The sequence below is a fragment of the Esox lucius genome, chromosome 2 (genome assembly GCF_011004845.1).
Source record: "Esox lucius isolate fEsoLuc1 chromosome 2, fEsoLuc1.pri, whole genome shotgun sequence".
In the NCBI taxonomy this organism is placed as follows: Eukaryota; Metazoa; Chordata; class Actinopteri; order Esociformes; family Esocidae; genus Esox; species Esox lucius.
The window spans coordinates 14,365,192-14,388,803 of NC_047570.1; the positions used below are offsets into that span (position 1 = coordinate 14,365,192).

Below are 23,612 nucleotides of genomic sequence, written 5' to 3' on the forward strand. Positions count from 1 at the left end.
GAATAATTGAGCCAACTTTAAACAATCGCCCAATGGCCAACTGAATGATGTTGTGAAGCCCCCAGATAAAACTCCTCCAGACTGACTAGAAGACATTCATACTTCAGTGACTGACGTTTAGTCTTTGGACCCCACTGTCTGTCTCTTTGTTTGTCTGATCTCTTTGCCAGAGGATATTTACCTGCCTTTCCTGCAGGGCCATTGTAATTCTACTTCTACATCCTAGTGGTGCTTCACCTTGACAATGACAAAACTACAACTATCTTACTGACTTTGGAAACGCTGTGATAAGTAAATAATCACTATTTCCAAAACTTCCAGAATATTTCTCATATTTGTAGTTGTTGTTGTTGCATACAACATTGTTGCTCGGCCCCAGAACATGCATTTGCACGCTTTTCAAATAGTGTCAGTTTTGCAAGCCTGTTCCTAGCTTGCCAAGCAAAATTCACTGAAGGTTTTCAAAGGTCTGTAAGTGTATTGTTTTTAGCACAACCAGAACCCTCTCAACACTACAATACACCGCTCGAAAGACAACTCCACTGAAATCAAACAGCTCAAACAATAGAAGTGCTGAAAGCTAATAGATTTAGTGAAAAACATGATATTTTTTCCCTCTCCTCCTCCAAAAGCAAAGGAGATGATGGAAGCCAAAGAACATGTGCTAGCAGCTAGCTAGAACAGCTTGTGAATTAGTTGTGTGGGCTCTGTGAAGTCAGGCTGCTATACGTGTGACTCATCTCAACGTTGTGAGCTTCAAAAACCACACTGAACCACTGATCCTGCTGGGCCTTCACCAAAGTAAAAATAGACTGCCATGACAACTGTACGCTCCGCGCCGCAAAGAAGCCCATTAACAGTATGTGATGCTGCTGTTGAGAGGAGTTCTGGTCGGCCTCACCTCAACCTGTCACCACAACGTCGTCTCACGCTTAACATACTGTACTCGTCATCAGAATACATTCAGGTAAAACAAGGTGAGGGCTCTTTGTTCTTTGTGAATGGTCTTATGGTATGAGGCAATGATCCTGCCCACTGCTTGTGTTTCAGTCATGTAACTCGTGCTGCCCTGTGGATCCCCCCTGTCGCTGGGCCGGGCCTAGCTTTAAACTGCCGCTGTGAACAGACTGTGGGAGCTTCATTCTACTCACTCACCTCTCAGTACTGTGTAGGTGTCCATGTTGTCTTCATCTGACTCACAGCGGTGTATGTGTGTGTGTGTGTGTGAGAGAGAGAGAGATTTTCTCCACCAAATGAAGCTGCCCTGCAAAACATAACAACCGTGTAATTATATGGCAGAGCCTGAACACCAGGCCGCTTTGCAATTACATCCAACATAATGCAAAAAAAAATAATGCATATTCAGATATGGTTAAATGGATAAATAAAACTAGAGCAAAAATGCCTGTGTGCTACATACTCCTGGGAACCAGGCAGGCAGAGAGGATTGTGGGATTCATTAGCTTCCAGGAAGCAGATGACTCATGGCAGTCTCTGTGACCTCTTGTTTGTTTGTCTCTCATTTATTAATTCCCAGGTTTACTGAGAATCTTGAATGTGCAATGAGTCCATCTAGGTAGCTGCTTGTCATTCACTGGAATGGCTAGCCATTAACACCGGAGAGGAAACCAGCCAAAAAGGATAAAAGTCCCTCATCAATGAGATGTAATCCAGCCTTTATAAATGAAAATGAACAAACCGTAGAAAAAAGTTATCCTTCAATACGTAGCCCAGGCTTGGACCAACAATTGCTATACTGCCACTTCCATTGTGCACAGGCAAATGAATGAATTTTTGAGAGAAGTCGAGTTTTGAAAGCAAATGATTGCTTCAGAGAGAATGGTTTTCTCTCCTGGGGCGCGTGGGGAAACAGTGCACTGACTGCACCTCCCCTCCCCGAGGCAGTCAGCAACCGCTAGAGCCTGTGTGTCGGAGAAAGCTCCAGGATTACCATACCACTCTCAAATTCACAGAAATACTGTCACACCTCGTAGAGGCGCCGCCATGAATATGAATGCTTTTTTCTCTCTTCACTTTGAATCATTCTTACAAGATGGACAGTGAAACATGTCCCCGCCTGACTGCATCACACCCTGACGACATGTTTAATTGGCTAATAATGAATACACACTCTGACATCATTTCCTTTAAAACCATTCTACTCTTCCAGGGATGTCTGTCTCTGATTCTTGGACTTCAAGGCACCAAATCTTTTTTGGATCTGTTTCAAATAGCTTGACTGTGACTTTTCTGGCAAGTCACCTTGAATACATTGTGAATAATGTTTATAATGAAAAAGGGATCAAGCGAACTGGGGTTCACAGGTGTGCAAAATCCTGGAGGACACTGAATATTTTTCTTGTGTGCTTTCTTTCTTTGTGAAAAGTTCACATGCCTCCACAAGCGCTGCTTGGAAGTCTTCTGACTGCACTCCATCTGTGAGAGGAGCAATCACGTCTGTCCTCTGCTTCAGTACATGTGGTGACGCTTGGCAGCGACAAGCCCGAGAACCCTGTTAACCTTTCTAAGATGCCTGCCTGCACTCCAACATAAAGATGTATACACAGCAGCAGGCACGAAAACACAATAAGTGCCAGCATGCAGCCAGCCAGTTAGCCAGCCAGGCAGTCAGCAGTTAGACAATTAGACAGCCAGGCATTTTTCAGCTAGCCAGCCAGGCAACAGTCAGCCAGTCAGCCAGAGAGCAGTCAGCCAGGCAGGCAGCAGTCAGCCAGCCAGGAAGCAGTCAGCCAGCCAGGCAGCAGTCAGCCAGTAAGTCGCCTGTATGACAGTTCCCCAGTAATTATGGTAGAGCTGTACCTGGATGCCTCCCTGCCAAGCAGTTTGCAAGTCTTCACAGCTGTGAAGGCAAGGGTCCCCACTGAGAAATGACAAAAAGCGGGAAACCAAAAATAGAAAATCACAAAACCAATAAGCGTCACAGAAGCTAAATTAGCTATGCCTTTATGGAAATGAATGCCTCTGATGGTATTGACAAGGGGGCCTGTTGTGCTTTTATATCCCATTCAGTATATAAACTCTGCAGGATCTTTTTAGGATCTAAAAAGATGGGATTAAATAGAAAATAAATAATTAAAGCTAATCAGAGCAGGGCAATGCCAGATGTTAGCAGAGCTTTCAGAAAGATCCCTCGTTTCACCAAAGAACAATCAAACTCCAACACACATAGAAGAGGAACCTACACATCTGCAGACAGAAATGTCATTTTCTGTTTTGGTTTTAATAAATGTTAGAGGATATGATGGGCTATGTATTAAATACACAATATTGTTTACTTACAGTAATTACGTGTTGCCCACGTCTCTGAGTAAGACTATGTTGGTGAAGTTATTAGACAGTCAATAATCTCAGCTGCAAACAATGCAAATAAAAAAAGAATGCAATTATGTACAAATTATTTATCCATGTATTTAATTGAAAGTAGTACAAAGACCACATATCCAATGTTGAAACTGAGAAATGTTATTGTTTTTAGAAAAATACATGCCCCTTGTGAATTTGATGCCAGCAACACATTTCAATAAATTTGGGACAGGGGCATGTTTAATGCTGTGTTGCATCCCCTCTTCTTTTAATAATATTCTGTAAGCATTTGGGAACTGAGGAGACCAATTGCGGTAGTTTTGAAGGTTAAATGGTTTCTGTTTCTTGCTTGATATAGGATTTCAGATGCTCAAAGGTTCGGGGTCTCTTTTGTCGTATTTTTCGTTTTATAATGCGCCAAATGTTTTCAATGGGTGACAGGTCTAGACTGCAGGCAGGCCAGTTTAGCACCCGGACTATGGAGCCATGCTGTTGTACTATGTGCAGACCATGGTTTGACATTGTCTTGCTGAAATAATAAGTATGGATGGCAGCATATATTGCTCCAAAAACTGTATATATTGTTCAGGATTAATGGTGCCTTCACAGATGTGCAACTCACCCATGCCATGTGCACTAATGCACCCCCATACCATCACAGATGCTGGCCTTTGAACTGTGCACTGATAACAAGCCAGAAGGTCCCTCTCCTCTTTAGCCCAGAGGATGCGGTGTCCACGATTCCCAAAAATAATTAAACATTTTGATTCTTCAGACCACAGGACAGTTTTCCACCTCGCCTCAGTCCATCTTAAATGAGCTCAGGCCCAGAGATGTTGGCGGCGTTTCTGGATTTTGTTTATATATGGTTTCCAGAATTGTGTCTGTTTTTAATGGAGTGCTGTCTGAGGGCCCAAAGATCGCAGCCATCCAATAATGGTTCTTGGCATCTCCCTTGCGTATAAAGATTTCTCTGGATTCTCTAAATCTTTTCATGATATTATGTACCATAGATGTTGAGATCCCCAAGGTCTTTGCAATTTTATGTTGAGTAACGTTATTCTTAAATATTTGCACTATTTGCCTGTGCAGTCTTTCACAGAGTGGTGAACACCTCCCCATCTTTACTTCTGAAAGACTCATCCTCTCTCGGATGGTCTTTTCATACCCAGTTACTGACCTGTTGGCAATTAACCTATCTAGCGGTGGAAGGAGTACTTCGAGGATCTCCTCAATCCCGCCGTCATGTCTTCCATCTATCACCCGGGCTGAAGTCACAGAGGTGGTTAAGAAACTCCTCGGTGGCAAGGCGCCGGGGGTGGATGAGATCCGCCCTGAGTACCTCAAGTCTCTGGATGTTGTGGGGCTGTCTTGGCTGACACGCCTGTGCAACATCACGTGGCAGTCGGGGACAGTGCCTCTGGGATGGCAGACCGGGGTGGTGGTCCCTCTTTTTAAGAAGGGGGACCGGAGGGTGTGTTCCAACTATAGGGGGATCACACTACTCAGCCTCCCCGGGAAAGTCTATGCAAGGCTTCTGGAGAGGAGAATACGGCCGATTGTAGAACCTCGGATTCAGGAGGAACAGTGTGGTTTTCGTCCAGGCCGTGGAACACTGGACCAGCTCTATACCCTCTACAGGGTGATGGAGGGTTCATGGGAGTTTGCCCAACCAATCCACATGTGTTTTGTGGATTTGGAGAAGGTATTCGACTGTGTCCCTCGCGGCATCCTGTGGAGGGTGCTTCGGGAATATGGGGTCCTGGGTCCTTTGCTAAGGGCGGTCAGGTCCCTGTACGACCAAAGCAGGAGCTTGGCCCGCATTGCCAGCAGTAAGTCAGACTTGTTCCCTGTGCATGTTGGACTCCGGCAGGGCTGCCCTTTGTCACCGGTTCTGTTCATAATTTTTATGGACAGAATTTCTAGGCGCAGCCAGGGGCCGGAGGGTGTCAGGTTTGGGGACCACACGATTTCGTCTCTGCTCTTTGCGGATGATGTTGTCGTGTTGGCCCCTTCAAGCCAGGACCTTCAGCATGCACTTGGACGGTTTGCAGCCGAGTGTGAAGCGGTTGGGATGAAAATCAGTACCTCCAAATCCGAGGCCATGGTCCTCAGTCGGAAAAGGGTGGCTTGCCCACTTCAGGTTGGTGGAGAGTGCCTGCCACAAGTGGAGGAGTTTGAGTATCTAGGGGTCCTGTTCACGAGTGAGGGAAGGATGGAACAGGAGATTGACAGACGGATCGGTGCAGCTTCTGCAGAAATGCGGTCGATTTATCGGTCTGTCGTGGTGAAGAAAGAGCTGAGCCGTAAGGCGAAGCTCTCGATTTACCGGTCAATCTACGTTCCTACTCTCACCTATGGTCATGAGCTTTGGGTCATGACCGAAAGGACAAGATCCCGGAAACAGGCGGCCGAAATGAGCTTTCGCCGCAGGGTGGCTGGGCGATCCCTTAGAGATTCCCGTCCCACCGGGAGGAGACCCCGGGGAAGACCTAGGACACGCTGGAGGGACTATGTCTCCCGGCTGGCCTGGGAACGCCTCGGTGTCCCCCCGGAAGAGCTGGAGGAAGTGTCTGGGGAGAGGGAAGTCTGGGCATCCCTGCTTAGACTGCTGCCCCCGCGACCCGGCCCCGGATAAGCGGAAGATGATGGATGGATGGATAGTTGTGAGATGTTCCACCAGGTTTTTTGTTTCAGCATTACACAACTATTCCGTTTTTTGTTGCCCATCCCAACTTTTTTTAAACATGTTGATGTCATCAAATTCAAAGTTGGCATACACACACAAAAAATTAAGGGAACACTTAAATCACACACTGGGTCTTGATGAAGGAAACAGTCATTTGAAACCAAAATCACCAACTGATTGAGGACTGGATTCAAACTCACACCCAGAAATCTAAGTAAACAATTGACATCATAGGCTGTTCCAACTTGGAACAGTGGAACAGCATGAATTTTATCACCACAACTCATAATGTGACTGAGTAATGTGTATGGCTCCCACGTGCCTGTATGCATGCTCCTGATGAGACGGCCAGACCTGGATCAGGGTATCAATGAGGTTCTAGACAGTCTGTGGCGCTACTTGGCGCTGTAGGATGCACTGTTACATAACATACCAAAGGTTCTCAACTGGATTCAGGTCTGGGGAACGTGAGGGCCAGTCAATGGCATCAATGACTTTGTCATCCAGGAACTGCCTACACAATCTGGTCAAATGAGGCCGGGCATTGTCCTGCACCAGGAGGAATTTCACTGGCCCACCAGTGAAAGGGCTAATGAAGGGCCTGGGGATTTCAACCCGGTACCTAACAGCAGTCAGGGTATCGTTGGCTAGCACGTGGAGGTCTGTGTGACCCTTCAAGGATAGGTCTCCCCAGACCATAACTGACCTCCCGCCAAACTGGTCATGCTGGATGATGTTGCAGGCAGCATAATGTTCACCATGGCGTCTATGGACTCTTTCACGTCTGTCACCTGTGCTAACTGTGAACCTGCTCTCATCTGTGAAGAGAACAGGGCGCCAATGGCGGACCTGATAATTCTGGTGACAGCCAATCAAGCTGCTTGGTTCTGGGCTGTGAGCACAGGTCCCACTAGAGGATGTTGGGCACTCATGCCACCCTCATGGAGACTGTTTCTCACAGGCTGGTCAGAAACATGCACACCAGTAGCCCATTGGAGGTCATTTTGTAGGGCTCTGGCAGTGCTCCTCCGGTTCCTCCTTGCACAAAGGAGCAGATACTGGTCCTGCTGCTAGGTTGATTCCCTTCTATGGCCCTGTCCAGCTCTCCTTCGTGTAATGGCTTGTCTCCTGGTATCTCCTCCACGCTCTTGAGACTGTACTGGGAGATACAGCAAAACCTTCTTGTGACGACACATGTGGATGTGCCATCCTGGAGGAGCTGGACTACCTGTGCAACTACATGGGCTGCAGGTACCGCCTCATGCTACCAGTAGTTACATGGAAACTTGTAAAACGCAAAACTAGAGAAGAATTAGTCAGGAAGAATAAGGAGAAAGAAATCGACTGTGGCCACCAATTGCAAAACTATTGCCTTTTGGGGGGTTGTCTCACCTGTTGCCACACCTGTTGTCACTTTCATTTCCACCAAAAGAGGTGACACTGATTCACAGTCGCTTATGCTTCTTAACTGGAGAGATTGATATCCCTGAAGTAATTTTTTTTTCAAGGAACAATAACATTTCTCAGTTTCAACATTTGAAATGTTGTCTTTGAGACATTTTCTATTGAATATAGGATTTAAAGGATTTGCACATTATTGCTGATCTACTTATGACTAAGGTATTCAACCTTTCTGAAACGTGAACATTTTAAATAATGTATGAAAATGTGTGCACTTACGCAAATGTATGCACTCACTACTTAGTACTAAATGACGTGAATGTAATAAACCGTGATGACCTCTTGCAAACGATATTCTTTGTAATTTAATTACAAAACATATACATTTCTTTAAATTATGTGTAGTTTGGATATGTAAGATATAGGCCAGTTGATTCGTTGCGTGCAAAATAAGCCGTGGAAGTCCAAAACATGTATGACGGTTCCTATTATGTTAGAGGAACTTCAGTACCATGGACAGCAACATGTTAGTTGAGTATAGATTATTTCATTTCAGGCGAGACTCAAAACGCAGCATACAGAAGTTTACAAATCTCTATGTGTCTTCCTTATGGAAATAATAATTTTCTGCTGAATTAAATTTCAGAAGCACAGCGGCAACTTTCCTTTCTTAGCTCCTTTTAAATGTCCCGAGCTTTCCCTTCACACAAATGTTTGTATTCTCACTCCACCCTGTGGGCCTCGGTCGTTCTGCCTTCCAATTGGCTAAACCGAGCTTATTATGCAAATTGACTAGGGGTCTAGTCAGAAGCCTACGAGCTGACGTCACTAGGCAGAGTGGCAGCTGACACGGAGAAAGAAACAGATTGAGAACGGGAAGAGGAGTGAAAATACATAAAGCATAAATAAAGCGAAATCAAAGCAATAGGATAGAGAGAAAGGAGAAAGAAGAAGAGAGAATTAATCAAACGGGAGAGGGTTAGGGAGAGAGAAAGAAGAAAGAAAGAAAAGAGGGAAAGTGTGCAGTTTACTTAAGAGAGAGGGAAAAGAAGAAAGAAGAGAGAGAAAGAAAGACGGAGAGAGAAAGAGAGAGAGAGAGAAAGAGAGAGAGCTGCCGCCGGCCCATTGAGGAAAGATGGCTACAGTCACTGCAAACGGAGTGCAGCAAGAGAATGGATTCAGCACCACGAACAGCGCCGGCAGAATGAACGGGCTCACGATCGGTCAGAACACCATTCCAATGAAGGACCACGACGCCATCAAGCTGTTTATCGGACAGATTCCTAGAAACCTGGAGGAGAAAGATTTGAAGCCCCTGTTTGAGGAATTCGGGAAGATATACGAACTCACTGTGCTGAAAGACAGGTTTACGGGAATGCATAAAGGTCGGTTCTGATTTCTTTCTTTGCTTCTGCATGCATACAGCAACACCCTCTTCAAAATAGTATTTTTACAAAACCGTGGGAGGCTACAGGAGAGCATAACAAGTGTCATTATTGTGTATGTTTGGGGCAGGTGGGAGTTCCTGACATTGTTGCTTTACACACACGCGCACACAGACACGCACACACGCTCTCTCACGCGATTGCGCGTGCGAATGAACGTATGTTCAGGGTTAATTGTCTGTGTGTGGACCCCACATCCGAAAAATATTACTCTAAAACGGCTTTATGTCTGTTTACATTGACACTCGTGCTGAGCTCCAGCTAAGGGGGCGGGTCTCCAAGCCAGTGTAGGCTACGGGTTATGCGATGTGTGTTTTATATGTCACGTCTGTTAGCCTCACCCTGACTTAGATCGTTAGATCGTCAGAGGAGATAAAAGACGCTACAGAAAAGGAGGACGGAAATCATCATTTGGCATGATATGTTAGCCATTAACACTGTGTGACAATGCTGATGTGGCATTTTTAGGCTTATGCATAGAGGGGTGCCAGGTGACCAATTGTGAAAAGTGTTGGGTTAACTCTGCACGCACGTTTCCGAAAAAACAATAAAGCAACTATAGTTACAAAGCAATTTTCTACAAAATGTTGGTAAACTGTCATGAGACAAAAGCTGTCAAACTGCGTTTGCTTGTGTTTAGCCCCCACCACATCAATGGTATGTATAACGCCTCCTGCCGGCAATGTCTTCCGACAGCAGCAGCTGAGTGGCGACCCCAAGCTGCATGGTACTGTATAAGTGGACAACACTTTTCATCCATGGCCATTTTCTACGTCGTATTTTGCTGCTCTTATGATGTAGGAGAAAAATCAAGAAAACAATTGTATTTGGACAGCTTACCCGCAATTATTAAATATTATGGACAACTGTCAGAAAAGTGAATAAACCTTGAGATTACCATTATATTTTAACTGTCAAGACTTGAACTCAAACAACAGACAGTGCAGGATCTAAAAACTACTGCTAGGTTAGTTAGCTAGCACGTAGTGCAGTTGTTCGTTGGAGCGAACTGGTTTTTATGACTGGTTAGCCTGTTAATCAAGAAGTGGTGAATCATTAATGTTTGTTTTATTTTATATACCTTTATTTATACCGGGGCATCTCAATTTTAAAACACTTACAATTGTAAATATATGTATATATATAAAAAAATCATAATTAAAAATAAAAAGTTAATTTAAAAAGCTTACAAAAAAGTACATTGATTCAATATCTGAAATGTCTTGTAAATACCAAAACGTCAAGCATGTGGGGGCATCATATTCAAAAGCATTTTAACCTAACTCAGAAAATAGTTGTGGTACTAGCCGGACTTGAGAGCGAGCTCTATTGTTTTTCCAACAAAATTTTAGGTAAGATAGTATTTTTCTGCAACACAGCCTTGTAATAAAAAATCTGCCAATGTCTCATCCCTTCTAGAGGTCAATGAGTCCAAGCCAACTGTACTGTACAAACAAATATATGACAGACCATGATGTGAGCAGAAGCTTCCACCAGAGATAAATTGCAAGGCTGCATGATAGACTGCATCCAGACATTACAGTTCTGACATGTAACTATGTAGCTAAAAGACACATTTCTGTCTAACAATATATCTATAACCTTATTTTCCACAACAATATGACTGACACAGATCTGTGTCCTGTCTGAATTTAATATGCATGGGATTTTGTAGCTGATTCTTGTCTGGCCAGTTGATTATTGATAAAAGTTGAGCCCATCAACAGCAGAAGGCCACATCTAAACCCTCTCACATCTAGAGTAACCGACGGGCAAACTGGTGGTGCAGCAGCATTGTTCATTCACCCCAGGAGTCACTATGTTTGTGTCAGACATTAACTTGCATAGGAAAAAAGCAGCCACACAATTATGGAATATTTGGATAGAAATATTTGATTAATATGGTTCATTACACATTTGTATGATTTTGTTGTGCATTGTAAGGTAAGATTTGGTTTAGCAAATTCCAAACGTATTGTACATTTTCATAGCACAGAGTAATGTACTCTAATGTAACATAACAGTGTATTATATACCCATTTATCTGTCACTGATTTGCATATATTATATCACATTTACCTCTGACACCAGGTTGTTTTTTAAACACTGTGTTAGTTTTATGGCTAAACCTAATGCAAAAAGTATCACCAAGAAAATGAATGGAGAACAGCCTGCATTGACTGATGTCTGGGTTCAGGTCTTGACAGTTGTTGATGGCAGTCTCAAGGTTTCTTTACTTTTCTGAAAGTCCTTGTGTATCATCTTCACATAGGTTTTAAAAGCTATTGTGAGTGCCTTGTAAAAATATGCATTTGTTGTTGGCTTTCTTGGCTTATGAAAGGTACCATGATTGTGACGAACCATGTAGTTTTTGGCACTTATTCCATGCAGGTTGAGGTCGCCACTTAGCTATTGTTGTCAAATTGGTTTTCCAACATGGCCGCCAGGAGGTGTCGTACTTCATCTGGCAACCCTCTATAGGTTGCTTTTAACAACGCTAACAGCTTTTGTAATTCGGCTAGTGTACTTAATTAGGGAATGGCATTGGGAAGAGATTAACATCAGTAAGTAGCCTATATTATGAGTTTAAACATGTGAGGTTGGCTGTCTTGCTAAATGTTATTGTAATGACTATGTAAGCACAGCTGGAAAGCAATTCAAATAATAATTGGAGATAGCTAGCTAGCTACTGGTTTATCCATTGAAAATAGTCTGCAGACATTCCTCCTGAAAAAGATTGCAGTCCTCCCCCCACCAGTACAGACAGGGGGCGGACGTTGCCAATAGCATGGTTTAAAGCTAATATAGAACAGCCAGATTTTCTATAAAAAATGTAATTGTATAAACCTAATTGGAACGTAGCTAACCTCTGCACTTGATGGATCTGTGTTTGCATCCTTCACAGGAGCCATGCTAATCTTCTCCTTATCGATCCAGTTCTAGTAAATGTGGTGCAGAATGTAATCCAACTACAATAGCTAAACTACGTTACTTGGTCTATATCCCCCTCCAACTCCTGAAGCCAAATATGGGAGCAGTCACCAGTGTTTGTAGTGAGTTTTGTTGGTACCACTGCACACATGGGAGGGAGTGAGAACCCAACCCTTTACAAGTAAATGGATCACCTTTACAAGGTGCCTCTTCTTAACCAATATCAATGGCAGAGTAGAAGCAACAATGCCAGATGGCCCACCGGATGTATGAATGTGAAGCATCCGGTTGTTATTTCCACTCCCCAAGGGGAGATGAGGCCCAGTGGCCAAGCAGTGGGACCATATGGAGCAATATGGAACCGGGCCCACATTCCGCAGAATTTTCCGAGATTAAACATCTGATATCAATACAATATTCTGTTTGCTCATGTTAAATATGTTAAGAACATATTGGAATGATTTGTGTCACATTTAACCTTATCTGAATTTTCCTGAATATTGTGTTTAAGAGGGCAAGTTCACTTTCTGAGCATAATAGAAGGACCTTGCTAAGTTTTGCTTGGCCATAACCGAGTTAGGTTCTTCTAAAATTGGCTGTACAAATATTTGGTTAAACTGTTAAGGGGCCAAAAACACCCAGATTTACAATTATTGATGCTTTTCACTATGCCCATTCTTCCCTTTTAAACATCTGGATTTTTTTTTTTAGGCTAGTTAAGCTAGATCAGAATAACTCTTTACAATGTCACTGTCATGTATTGTAGGGAAGTTCTGTAGGTTCCAGGAAGTTAAAAGCAGTGTGTCATAGCAGACTCATGGGAACAACATTGGGACCTCCTCTGGTCACCTCAAACCCATTGTGTCAGGTCACATAAACCCTGTATAATGTGCAGTGAATTGTTGATATTAGGTCCTTTTGTAGCTTAAATGGCTGTAGTCATGGCATCTTTCGAGGAACATTTCTCCCAGTCCTTTAAGTATATTATGTTGGTTATTTTTCAATGGCTTCTGCAAAATTTACCATTTGGAGCAACACAATATTCAACATGGTTTTAGCTATTGTTGCCCCACACATTAGAACAGCACACATTTAAATTAGTCTAGATGTAAGCTGTGATTGTCAGATGGACTATTTTTAAATAATCATCTGATAATACCACTATATATGTAATTTTGTGAAGTAACAATATGGTTCATAAGTTTAATAGGTCTGTTATATTGGTGTAATCTAAACTTTAATCCTAATTTATAGCCTAGACCTACCCCCAAAAATGACCCCCATTTAAAAAGTCCTATTATTATTATTGTTGTTATTATAATGAGATTATGATTATTTCCTTTAATGTATAATTATGTGCTTTAGTTCCTGGTGAGATTCCATTTAAACGGGTGTGTACGATTCTTTAATAAAAGGCTCTCTCCTGCGTTGCCTTATCTATCCATAAGAAGAGAGATCTTCCACTAATTGCTGCCATAGGTAGCGATAGGTAGCACACATGTGGTAGAAAATTAAAGCTGAAATTTTAAAGACAAGCCCTACCGCCGAAGAACCTCCATGCCGCCACGAGACAGAGAGGAATGCTGACACATATTGGCCGCTTGGCCCAGCGGTGTCCGGCTCCCTGCTCCGCCTTTACGTTGTGCCCTGGAAGTCTTTACGCACCACCTGTTCCGTGCTGTTACTTGTTAGGCTATACCAGTCACCGCTGCCAGACCCATTCACCCCGCTTACATTTCTCCTCTTTGGAACATGATGATCGATCAAAACAATACCGTTGATGCATGTGTTGTTTACGCCCGCCTGTCCTCGAAAATCCCTGAATGTCAACGCTCCAGGGCTGTTTGTTTAAGGAAAGATAATCTTGTTCACAAGCCAAACTGTCTGCCCATTCAAATCAGCATCTGCTGAGGCCACTCTGGTGTACCAGGCTAGGTTATATGCATTAGGCCCGACTTCCCTTCGACTCAAAGTCACATTGGGATTGCATGGGAGAGCCGGTGTGCGGTCTAATAAGATTTAATAACTGCTTTTATGGATGAGTTTTCTCCTAAGGTCTTCATCTGTTTAACAGGCTTATTCCAAAAGGTGTAGGCTACATGTTCTATATTGTGATGAATAGGTTGATCTAGGCTTTTGTTAATATATTTTGTCAGTTAAATATATTAGAAATATGAAATACCTTTATAATGAGCTACAAATCCCAAGTTGTTTCTAAAAAGGTCTCCCCTGTATTTTGTATTGATGGTAAATGCTACACAGTATAAATAGCCTTGACATTTTTTTTTTCCTTGTTAAAATTAAAAAAACATTCAGGATGGATAACTGCAGCATTTTATGGAAACTGGAGTAACTAGATTTCTGTACAGAAAAATGTGAATGGTTGTGTCAGAAAAGTTGATGTATGGAAAGTCCTTTGTAGCTCAGTTGCTACAGAGCATAGTACTTGCAACACCATGAAACGCATGCCCAGTGGGAAAAACCTCAGTTTGGCAGGAACTGCAGCTGTACAACACAGGATCACTGGTAGGAGTTTTCCCCTTGCCTGACAACATGCTGTAATTTGTATTGTTTGCTGTATCGTTCACCACATACTTCAGACTGAGACAGCCATCGTGGAAGTTCTGTGTGATAACGTTAGCGTGACGGCTGGAGGCAGAGTCATCAGTGATTGGATCATCTCTTACCAATCAGAGTGACAAAGCCTATTGCACATTTTCAAAAAACGGAGCCACATCTGGTTTTAACTTAAGTCTTTGGTTTCTGGAAAAGCAGTCTTGTCTTGGAGGTACTCAGACTGCTTGCTGAGAAGAAAATAATGTCTGTGTAGTTTGGGGGGAGCGAGGAGTTTGGGTAGCCAGACATATTTACTTAAGTAGACACTAGCCTGCTAACCTTGCTAACCATCTTGAAGTCTGTTCGATACATAGTACATCCAGTCTACCGGCCCCCACTTACCAAGCAGTACTGTCAATGGTGGTATGGACACACACAGAATGCATGAAAGCAACAGTATACCCATCTGGAGGCCCTTTTTAATTTTAATTAATTAATTTTTTATTCACTAAACGAATGAAGCCCAGGGACCGAGACATGTTCCAACTACAACTGTAACATAATGGATGGTCAGCTCTTGTGTCCATGGCTTTGTCAATGAATTGTGAGAGTGCCAGCACAGAAGGCAGGCCACTACCCACATAGTGGTCTTTTACCAGTGAATGTACATAGTCCCACAGCATGGCTGGTTTCAGCAACATGAACCCCCCCACCCCCAGACCCAGAGACATGTCATTGGAATGATTCAGGTGGTTAAGGAGTGTGTCATCACTGTCTACACTTAATGATTCATTCATTATTCAACTAATGGATAATCTGCTGCTACGCTATTCATACCCAACACAGAGTGCTATGTAGTAGTTTTGGATTTAGGAAAATATTAAGGTGGTGGGGGGTGTAGTGTTGTTGTTGCTCATGATTTATGCATGTGGATTGTGGTGTATCAACCTGAGCAGATGTTCTGTGTGTCATGAATATCTACTCTGGGCTTTTTGAATTTCTCCAGTGACTTACTGGATGTGAATTGCTTTGAATTCCTCAAGTTCCATTTATGTGTTTGAGCATTTTCCCAATGTTAATGGATTGTATATATCAGCCCATTATTAGCATGATTTTTGACATTTCTTTTTACTCTAGATTCATTTTTGTGATAATGGCTTATATTGACCTGCCTTGGCATCAGTCATTCTCAATGAGTGCTACATTATCATCATTACGCTTGTTCGCTCATGCTGGATTTTGGTAGGAGACATATCTTCTGCTTGAGTAACATTTTCTATCACTCACTTTCCTGCTCCAGAAACTCAGATCGGTGAAGCCAGCCCCATCACATAGTTAGGGATGAGCCCCATCACACAGTTAGGGAAGAGACCCACCACACAGTTAAGGATGAGCCCCAACACACAGTTAGGGATGAACCCCACCACACAGTTAGGGATGAGCCTCACCACACAGTTAGGGATGAGCCCCACCACACAGTTAGGGATGAGTCCCACCACACAGTTGGGCATGAGTCCCGCCACACAGTTGGGGGTGAGACCCACCACACACTAAGGGATGAGCCCCTCCATACAGTTGGAGATGAGCCTCACCACACAGTTTGGGATGAGCCTCACCACACAGATAGGGATGAGCCCCACCAAACAGTAAGAGATGAGCCCCCCCACACAGGAAGGGATGAGATGCTAAGAGTCATTTGCGTTTGTCATTCATTCTTCCCTCTTCAGCAGGCAGGCCAAGTGTATTATGGGCCATAAATAGCTCTGACGATTTGACATAAAATCCACAAAAGCATTGAAATGTCAAAGCTAGAGACTATAACTCTGACACGATCTTTCAACTTGCCAAAAGCCTCATAATTGTGAATCCTATAACGGCCTTTTTCTGCTATCGACTGCTCTTTCAGGAGCATGTCTCTGCTCTATGCTGTGGGTGTTAGTTTAAAGTGTAGTGCATTGCTGCGAGATGTGTTGTCTCCAGGTCAGGCTGCTGGTTCTACCTATCCATGAATCACAGCATGACGGAGCAGCTGGGTGACAGTGATTGACAGCTACTCTGTGTAATGACAGATGTAAGCCAGTCTGCAGATGACCTCTCTGATTATTAGATAGGGAGTGTGTGTAAGGGAGACAGGGCCCTGTTTTAAAAAATAAATATATATATATATTTGGCAGTGGTCAGTGATTTAATGAAATGTGTACAATTATTATTGTAAAATGAATGGGACACAAGTCCTTGGTAGAACCAAATTAGTAATAACTCTATAAGACAAAAATTAAAACTGTAGCTATGACTTACTAATTTAAAGGAATTTGTTATTTTAGATCTTTTTACCAGAACAACAAGACAAACATAATTTCTTTATACGAACAACATTTATTTACCTTTATTTAATCAGTGAAAACACATTGAGAACACTTTCCTTTTGCAACTGTGTCCTGTTTACATAATAAATGTTTAGCAAATAAACTTAAAATAGAACCCAAACTAACAGAAGCACAAACATTTCAACAAGCAAGCAAACAGCCATACATCAAAAGCAAGCACACTTGTCCTCAAGAGAAACTTCCAGCAATGCTTTAAATTTAGCTTATAGACACAAGCCATTAAAGGCTGAGATTATTTTGCAGCTTATTCTACTTCTGTGGGCAATACAAATTGAAGGTGCTTTAACTAGGTGGTCCAGTAGCTTCCATTGGTATTCCAGTCCTTTGTTCGTGTGATGTTATTTTAGGTGTAGAAGCTAAGAAGTGCACATATATTATTGTACATCCCTGTAACCTTAAAGAAAAAAAGTGACCAATACTATTGAAGTTCCACTGTAAAAAGACAGACGTGATTCATTTCTGTAAAATAGTCCAATCTTGAGCTTCAAGTTGTTTACTAATTTAGCAGAATGTGTTTTAAATTACATTGTCTTACTAGGCCGAATACAAACAATATTTTGTAGTGGTGAATGGCAGGTATTATTATTGTTTGTCTAAAGATATATAATGATTTATGTCACTCTAAAAAACAGAACAAAAGCGCTTGGCTTTCAGAATGTGCAACATAGTGTAACACTGTATAAATGAATAATATATTACAATAGTTCCACTGGTATTAATGTGAACAATAATGGACCCAAAATAAACCCTTGGGTGAACTCCTCAAACACTTTAAGACATTTTGATTTGACTTCCTCGGTTCTGAAACCATGAAAAAGCATTATTTTGAACACCTATAGAGCTCCATTTGTTCAGTGAGGTCGAATCGTCAACTGTATTAAAGTTGTTGAAAAGCTCTATAAACAAGGCAACACAATGAAATGTTTAATCTAAGGTTTAAGATTTACAACCAGTGAGGTTACAGTAACAGTGCTGTGTCCCTGCTTAAAACTAGACACTGTACATTTACAGTTTAATGTTTAAGTTTGGGGAGTGAATAGAGTGTAGCTAAACACTGTAAACCATAACCAGACAAGAAAATTTAGAGATTGGGTGATAATTAGGCTAATATGGTTATTTCGTTTGTCATAGTTGATACATAATTGGATTTACTTGTTATCTAAAATGCGCTTCAAAGGCATTGTGAATGCTGGTAAAGACAATACCTAAATTTTATTCCTTCACTCACACAATTTTTTGGAGTTTAAAATATATTTTTATAGCCTAAGGATCTCCTAAATATGCTAATAAATAATGCATGGCCTCCAGCTACTTTGTTTCTGGAAGAACACCTAAAGTAGCCTTTGCCAAAACATTTGTACAAATACGTCTGTGATTATTGTAAATAGTAGGCTTATTCAAGCTCAAGTTTACATAACCTCACAGTCGCATCTTTAGTACGTGAAACACAGTTGGGTAAAAAAGGACATGGCGAGGTAAGATCCGACTAACTACAAAAATATTTTCTCTCATTATGTTTGGAATTGAGAGTATAAGTGTAACCTTGAGAGAGGTGAAAATAATTTGGGAGTTGCCCGCGTGTGTACTTGTCTGTTGATTTGAAGGGAGCCAGAGAGGCATAACCCCATGTTTTCTAGTGAGAAGTTACTGTACATTTTCGCAGATCACGAATGTGTGTTATTACTAATACAACTAGATTAATAGCTAATAACCAGTCTCAATGGTTGGCAATCAAATTATTCTGATTAACACACATCGTGTGTTTGGACAAAGAAATTAAGAGAGTTCAGCACTGAGACTAGTGAGTGTAAGCAAACGCTGGAGCCGTTACTTTAATGTGAGCGCTTCTCTGGGAAAACGAGAAAGCACGACCGATTAGAATCCAATCATAGCAGCACAACAACGAACACCCTGTCCGTGTCTTACAACTGAATAACCCAATTGAGCGCTCAGCATTCTGTACAGTGAGTGACATAAGAATGTATGGTTTTCAGGAACTTTCTCCGATCATGGATCACTTACATACGTGTAGTATATTTGTATTCCGCAAATATTCTACACATCCGTAACGATACACATTTTGCCAGAGTACTCGACGAAACCCTATATTTACTAGTGTCCCCACCCCGTGGAAAGGAAGCACACAAGCAGCTTTCCACATGAAAATCTCCTGAGACTATTGTTAGATTGAAAATATGGGTTACAGAGTCTGTGATAAGCGGAGCAGCGCTGTGTCCAGCCCGCCAGTCCCTTTGGAATTGAAGGATTGAGGAATTTAAGAATTAAGAGCTGAAAAAAACGTGAGTATTATTTAGTTAGTTTGGTTGCGCAAAATAACTCTACAGCATTTAGAGTAAGCTTATATTTTCTTTCAAATAAATGCATTGACCATTGCATTTTTAAAAAATCAGTAATAGGGTCTGAGTCTTGAGTACTTCGCAGGACAGAGAAGGGGACTTCTATTATTTTAAGGATATAACTCTTCCGGTATTTGCCAGAATTCCCTTTTACTATTAGACGGATACATAGTAGTCTGATTTTGCTTTGCTGAATTGTATGATTTGTTTCATCCATTGGTTTCTCAGTTACCTAATTTACTCATTGCCAATCATGGGCTGAATCAGAATAATCTTGGGCTGAATCAGAAATATCATGGGATGAATCAGAATAATCATGCTGAATTAGGCTGAATTGAATGCCATGATTTGATGGGACTTTTTACATAAATCTCACAATATCATGGTATTGAAATTATGTTTTGCACACAATGTTCAAATCATCTAGATAGAGAGGGAGAGAGAGATGTTTTTGTCAATGATAGCCACTTCAGCACCTCTTTCCTTACTGGCAACTCTGAATCATAACCATCAAGATTAACGTTAAATTCGATGGTGATTGCAGTCATCCAAGTTTCTGTCATGATGAGCATTTCAAGATTCACCTGCTTGGCCCAAAGGACATGATCTGGTTTAGAAAATAGGCAGCGAATATTCACATGCATGAACCAATGTACTTTGTGAGTTTTAAAGTCAGATGGAGTATCAAGGCTTGAATATTCCTTGTTCATTATGGAAGAGTGAGCCATAATATGAACTAAAATACATGGATTTACATCACTATGCCCAAGTCAGTACTGTTTGGCATCATGGGAAATTGTTAAAGTCACACAAGTGAAAGAAATCTGTGGATATTCTTAAATGGGCTTGGGCAACTAACAGCATCATCAATGCGATGCTTAGTGTTCTGTCAATATTTGACAATAGCAGTCTGGCTCTATTGTCATTGGGACGAATCCCATCAATGCTGTAAAGCTTGGGCCTTTTCCAGAAAGAGTCAAAATTGTCCACAAATGGAATGCCAAAAGAGCTGCAATGTTCTTTCATCCACAGATGTAGTGACTACAGCCGGCTAAATCTCTCACAGCCCAACGTGGTCATGGCAGGGGACCAGATACCATGGTTTGTTTACCCAAATTCTGAATGGCCATGACAAGCTGTTTTTTTTATTTGATTTGAGCTTTTCTGATTTCCCTCGCATTACATAATTCCATCCACTATAAATCACTGCTCGTTGGGTTCTTAATGGCTGGAGCTTTTTTTGTGTGCATTTGTCTCTGTGAAAGCAGAGGGCCAATACATCTGTCATTGCTACATGTCAAACCCTGGAGCTCCCAGAAAGGACACCGGTCAGATGAGAACCCCTCTAGACCAGAACAGAAGAAGATCATCCAGCTGCATCACCATCCGGCATCCACAGGAGTTGGTGCCTTGAAACCGCTCAGTGTGCCTGGGGTTTTGCCATCTTCAGTGCCACCGCTGCTAGAGTCATCGCCAGTGACTCATTTTCTTCCTGCCTCTTTCTCTCCCTCCAGCAACATTCTGGGTTTGGACTGGGTTTGTGGAAAATAACTGAATCAAACGGCCACCTTGGCATCCAGGCCTTTATAATAATTGCATCCAAAATTGTCTGGCCCGGCCGGTCAGAATGCCACTGGTCCTCGGTAGATTTGGAGATGTTATTCAACTGTTTTCCCCTGTCAACTTCAACTGCCGAGCCACGTCTGTGGAGAGGGTTCTGGAAAGCTGCATGAGCTCTCGTTGCCTCTCTGTATAGGTTCATTCTGGTAATCACATGAGCCATTTCCTCTTGAAGTGTGATTATTTGATCCTATTGCTCCACACTTTGTTTACACTTCGGGCATACCTAGACTTCAACAAAAATCTTCCCCTTTGATCACAGACATCATTTCCAATTTACATATTTCCAAGCATAATAAAACTGATAATGAAAAGGTAGTAAATAGAATTAAAGACAAGATGAAAGCAAGACATTGAAACAGTTGAACATTTGGAGAATTATATGGAACCTGTGGGCAAAGTCCTTGGCTTGGCCACATTTAGGAGTCATTTCCTGGAACTTGTTGCTTGCTCACAGAGAAGATGAGCTGATTATTCTGTCTTGTTGCTTTCTCTGTTGGCTCTTTGGGTGGTGGACTTTGTCTTGTCATTGTCCTCACTTTCTGTCCTTGAAGAACGTTAGTTGATTAGGTTTACAATTCAGATGTAAATATGCTATTTGCACTATGTCTGTCCGTCTTCCATTTCTTCGGAGACTGCCTAATAGATTTTGGTTCTTCATCACAAATATTGTACTGAAACAGGTACTCCTTCCCTGAAAGGTATTATATGTTCCCCCCATGAGTACTTTCCTTAACCTCAGTTAACCAGTTCTTGAAAGCAAACGTCCAAGCCCTGTGTTAGTCATGGTGAAGTGGGAGGTCTCCTTCCCCCCTAGGGGCAGCTGGAGCTGCTGAACCCAGGGCAGGGCAGATACTGAGGATAGCATAAGAGCCAAGAGTGGCTTTTAATGGCGGTGTGCAAACCAATATTAGGTACATTACTGCAGATGCCAAGAGTAAGAGGGCAGAGAGCTTTTATCGTCCTGTGAGATCACATGGCATTACACCTTGGTTAAAAGAAACATTTTTATGACCCTTTGTCTTAGAGAAAGAAACATAATTTAAGGACTATATTTAGCTGGGTTAACAGTAAGTACAACACATTTTCTGATTTTTTTTGGGCATATTTCATAATATGCAGCAGTTGTGTCTGCTTCTCGCTGTTTCCCTGCACCTGAAAGACAGACACCCCATACTGTTCAGTATAAAGTTGCATGGTTTCAGTTTACTTTTTTAATTTGAGGAAATTAAACACTTATGCTGAGGTAGGCAGGTTTGTCTGTTAGGAAATTAGTTTGTAATAGTTTTCAGGAGAACATTGCTGCTTTACTCCAAGAAGAGCAATGTTCAGCATTTCTTATTGAACATGACTCCAGTGTTAATGCATGAATTAAAATGGGCTTTGTTGTTTTGTCAATTACAGATACCTGATAGAAGTTTACACAATTTACTGTCATTTAAAACATTCCTAAATGAAGACCATGTTGTTATGCTTTAATTAACAAACGCAGAAGCAGTAGGAATAAGTGTGAGCTTGTTTCTCAGAAACCTACTTTTTGACTCATTCCAATCTTTATCTTAATGCACGTCATTTGACTTTTGTTCCTTTCAGAATTTACCATGCAGCAACATATTTGAAAAAAGATTACGAAAGTATTATTTTCAGTCCACCTCATCAGTGCAATCTGCCAACCCAGCGCTAACGAGCAAGTCTCAGAACTATTCTATAACCATGGCAACATCCTCCACTTCCTGCATCCCCATCTGGCTCATCTCCTGTCTCCAACCCTCTGCCTCTCTCAGTAATTGTGTTCCTTTTTCCATCAAGTTGAACTTCTGTTCCTGATTGTGCTCCTATATCATAGTCCTTTGGGTCCGAGGTGTCCCCTGAGCCAGAAGTATACTGGATATGGAGCCTTTAATAAAGTCTTCCAATTCCCATTGACCAAGAGAGACTACAGTAAGCAGCCATGTAGCTGGCTTGGCATGAATAATAACAGCCCCTTCTTTCTTGGGCCATGTCACCTGTCTAGCATGACTAGCTTGTCTCGCTAAATGAAGCGCGTCAATTTAAAGTGTCACATGGACTCCGCCACCATCTCACAATTTTTTTTTTTTAGGTTACATTGATCTTTCGTATATTTGTAAACTCTTACAGTTTATAACAAAATAAATAATGTGAAAGAAGAATGTCAGAGAACCAGGGACCGTGACATCCATTGCCAAACTGAGGATGACCTGAGTTAGTGTCTGTGAATCATAGGGATTGTTTCTTGCCCAGGCTAGTGCTCACTGGTTCTATCCCATTAGCCTGTAGTGGGTCATGTATCACTGGAAGGTCCATGCCATCTCCTCAGCTCAGTTCTGTAATGTCAAACAGGATGAGGAGCAGCTCCGCCCTGAAACCTTTTTTTAAAACCTTTTTTTCCGTTGCTTTGTGTGGCATGCTGTTTCATCAGTGTCGTTCAGGGCATTTTTCCTCTTGAGTAACTGCCTAGTTGTGGAGGTGGATGAAGGTTGTAGTGAAAGAGAACCCTCTTGGCGCGGAGCCAAGGAGCAGTGCTCTGTGTCTGGGGTGATGGGTCCGATGTGTGTGTGTGTGTGTGTGTGTGTGTGTGTGTTTCCAGTCCCGCAGGGAGCCTTGGCAGTGGGTGTGAAATGCCGTAATGGGAAATTATGCTGCACTGTGCAAAAACTCTTGAGAAAGGGGTCACCCACTGTCAACTGGAACAAGCACCATACAGAATATCCACTCAGCCTTTAATGAAAGCCGTCACATTTCGGTTCGCACCGGAGTTATTAATGCATATTCACATTGTGGGTTTTGGGTTTCCAACTTTGAGAGGAGTCTCCTGAGATGGAGGAGGTCAGTGTTTGGGGCTCATCACCATAGGGTTTTAATTATTGTGTCACTAAGAAAT

General features: G+C 42.1%; 1 protein-coding gene across 28 annotated transcripts in view; it reads left to right on the forward strand.

Moving 5' to 3' along the window:
* Positions 1 to 8,242: 8,242 nt before the first annotated feature.
* Positions 8,243 to 23,612, forward strand: part of si:dkey-205h23.2 (CUGBP Elav-like family member 6) — a 149,529-nt gene continuing 134,159 nt past the window's right edge. For all 28 annotated transcript variants that reach the window (XR_004576773.1, XR_002195663.3, XM_020040632.3 and 25 more), the window contains exon 1: positions 8,243 to 8,799. Coding sequence is in view for 26 of the 28 variants with exons in the window: in XM_020040632.3 (XP_019896191.1) it covers positions 8,550 to 8,799 (250 nt within the window). In the remaining 2 variants the exon portion in view is untranslated. The remainder of the gene's footprint in view (positions 8,800 to 23,612) is intronic.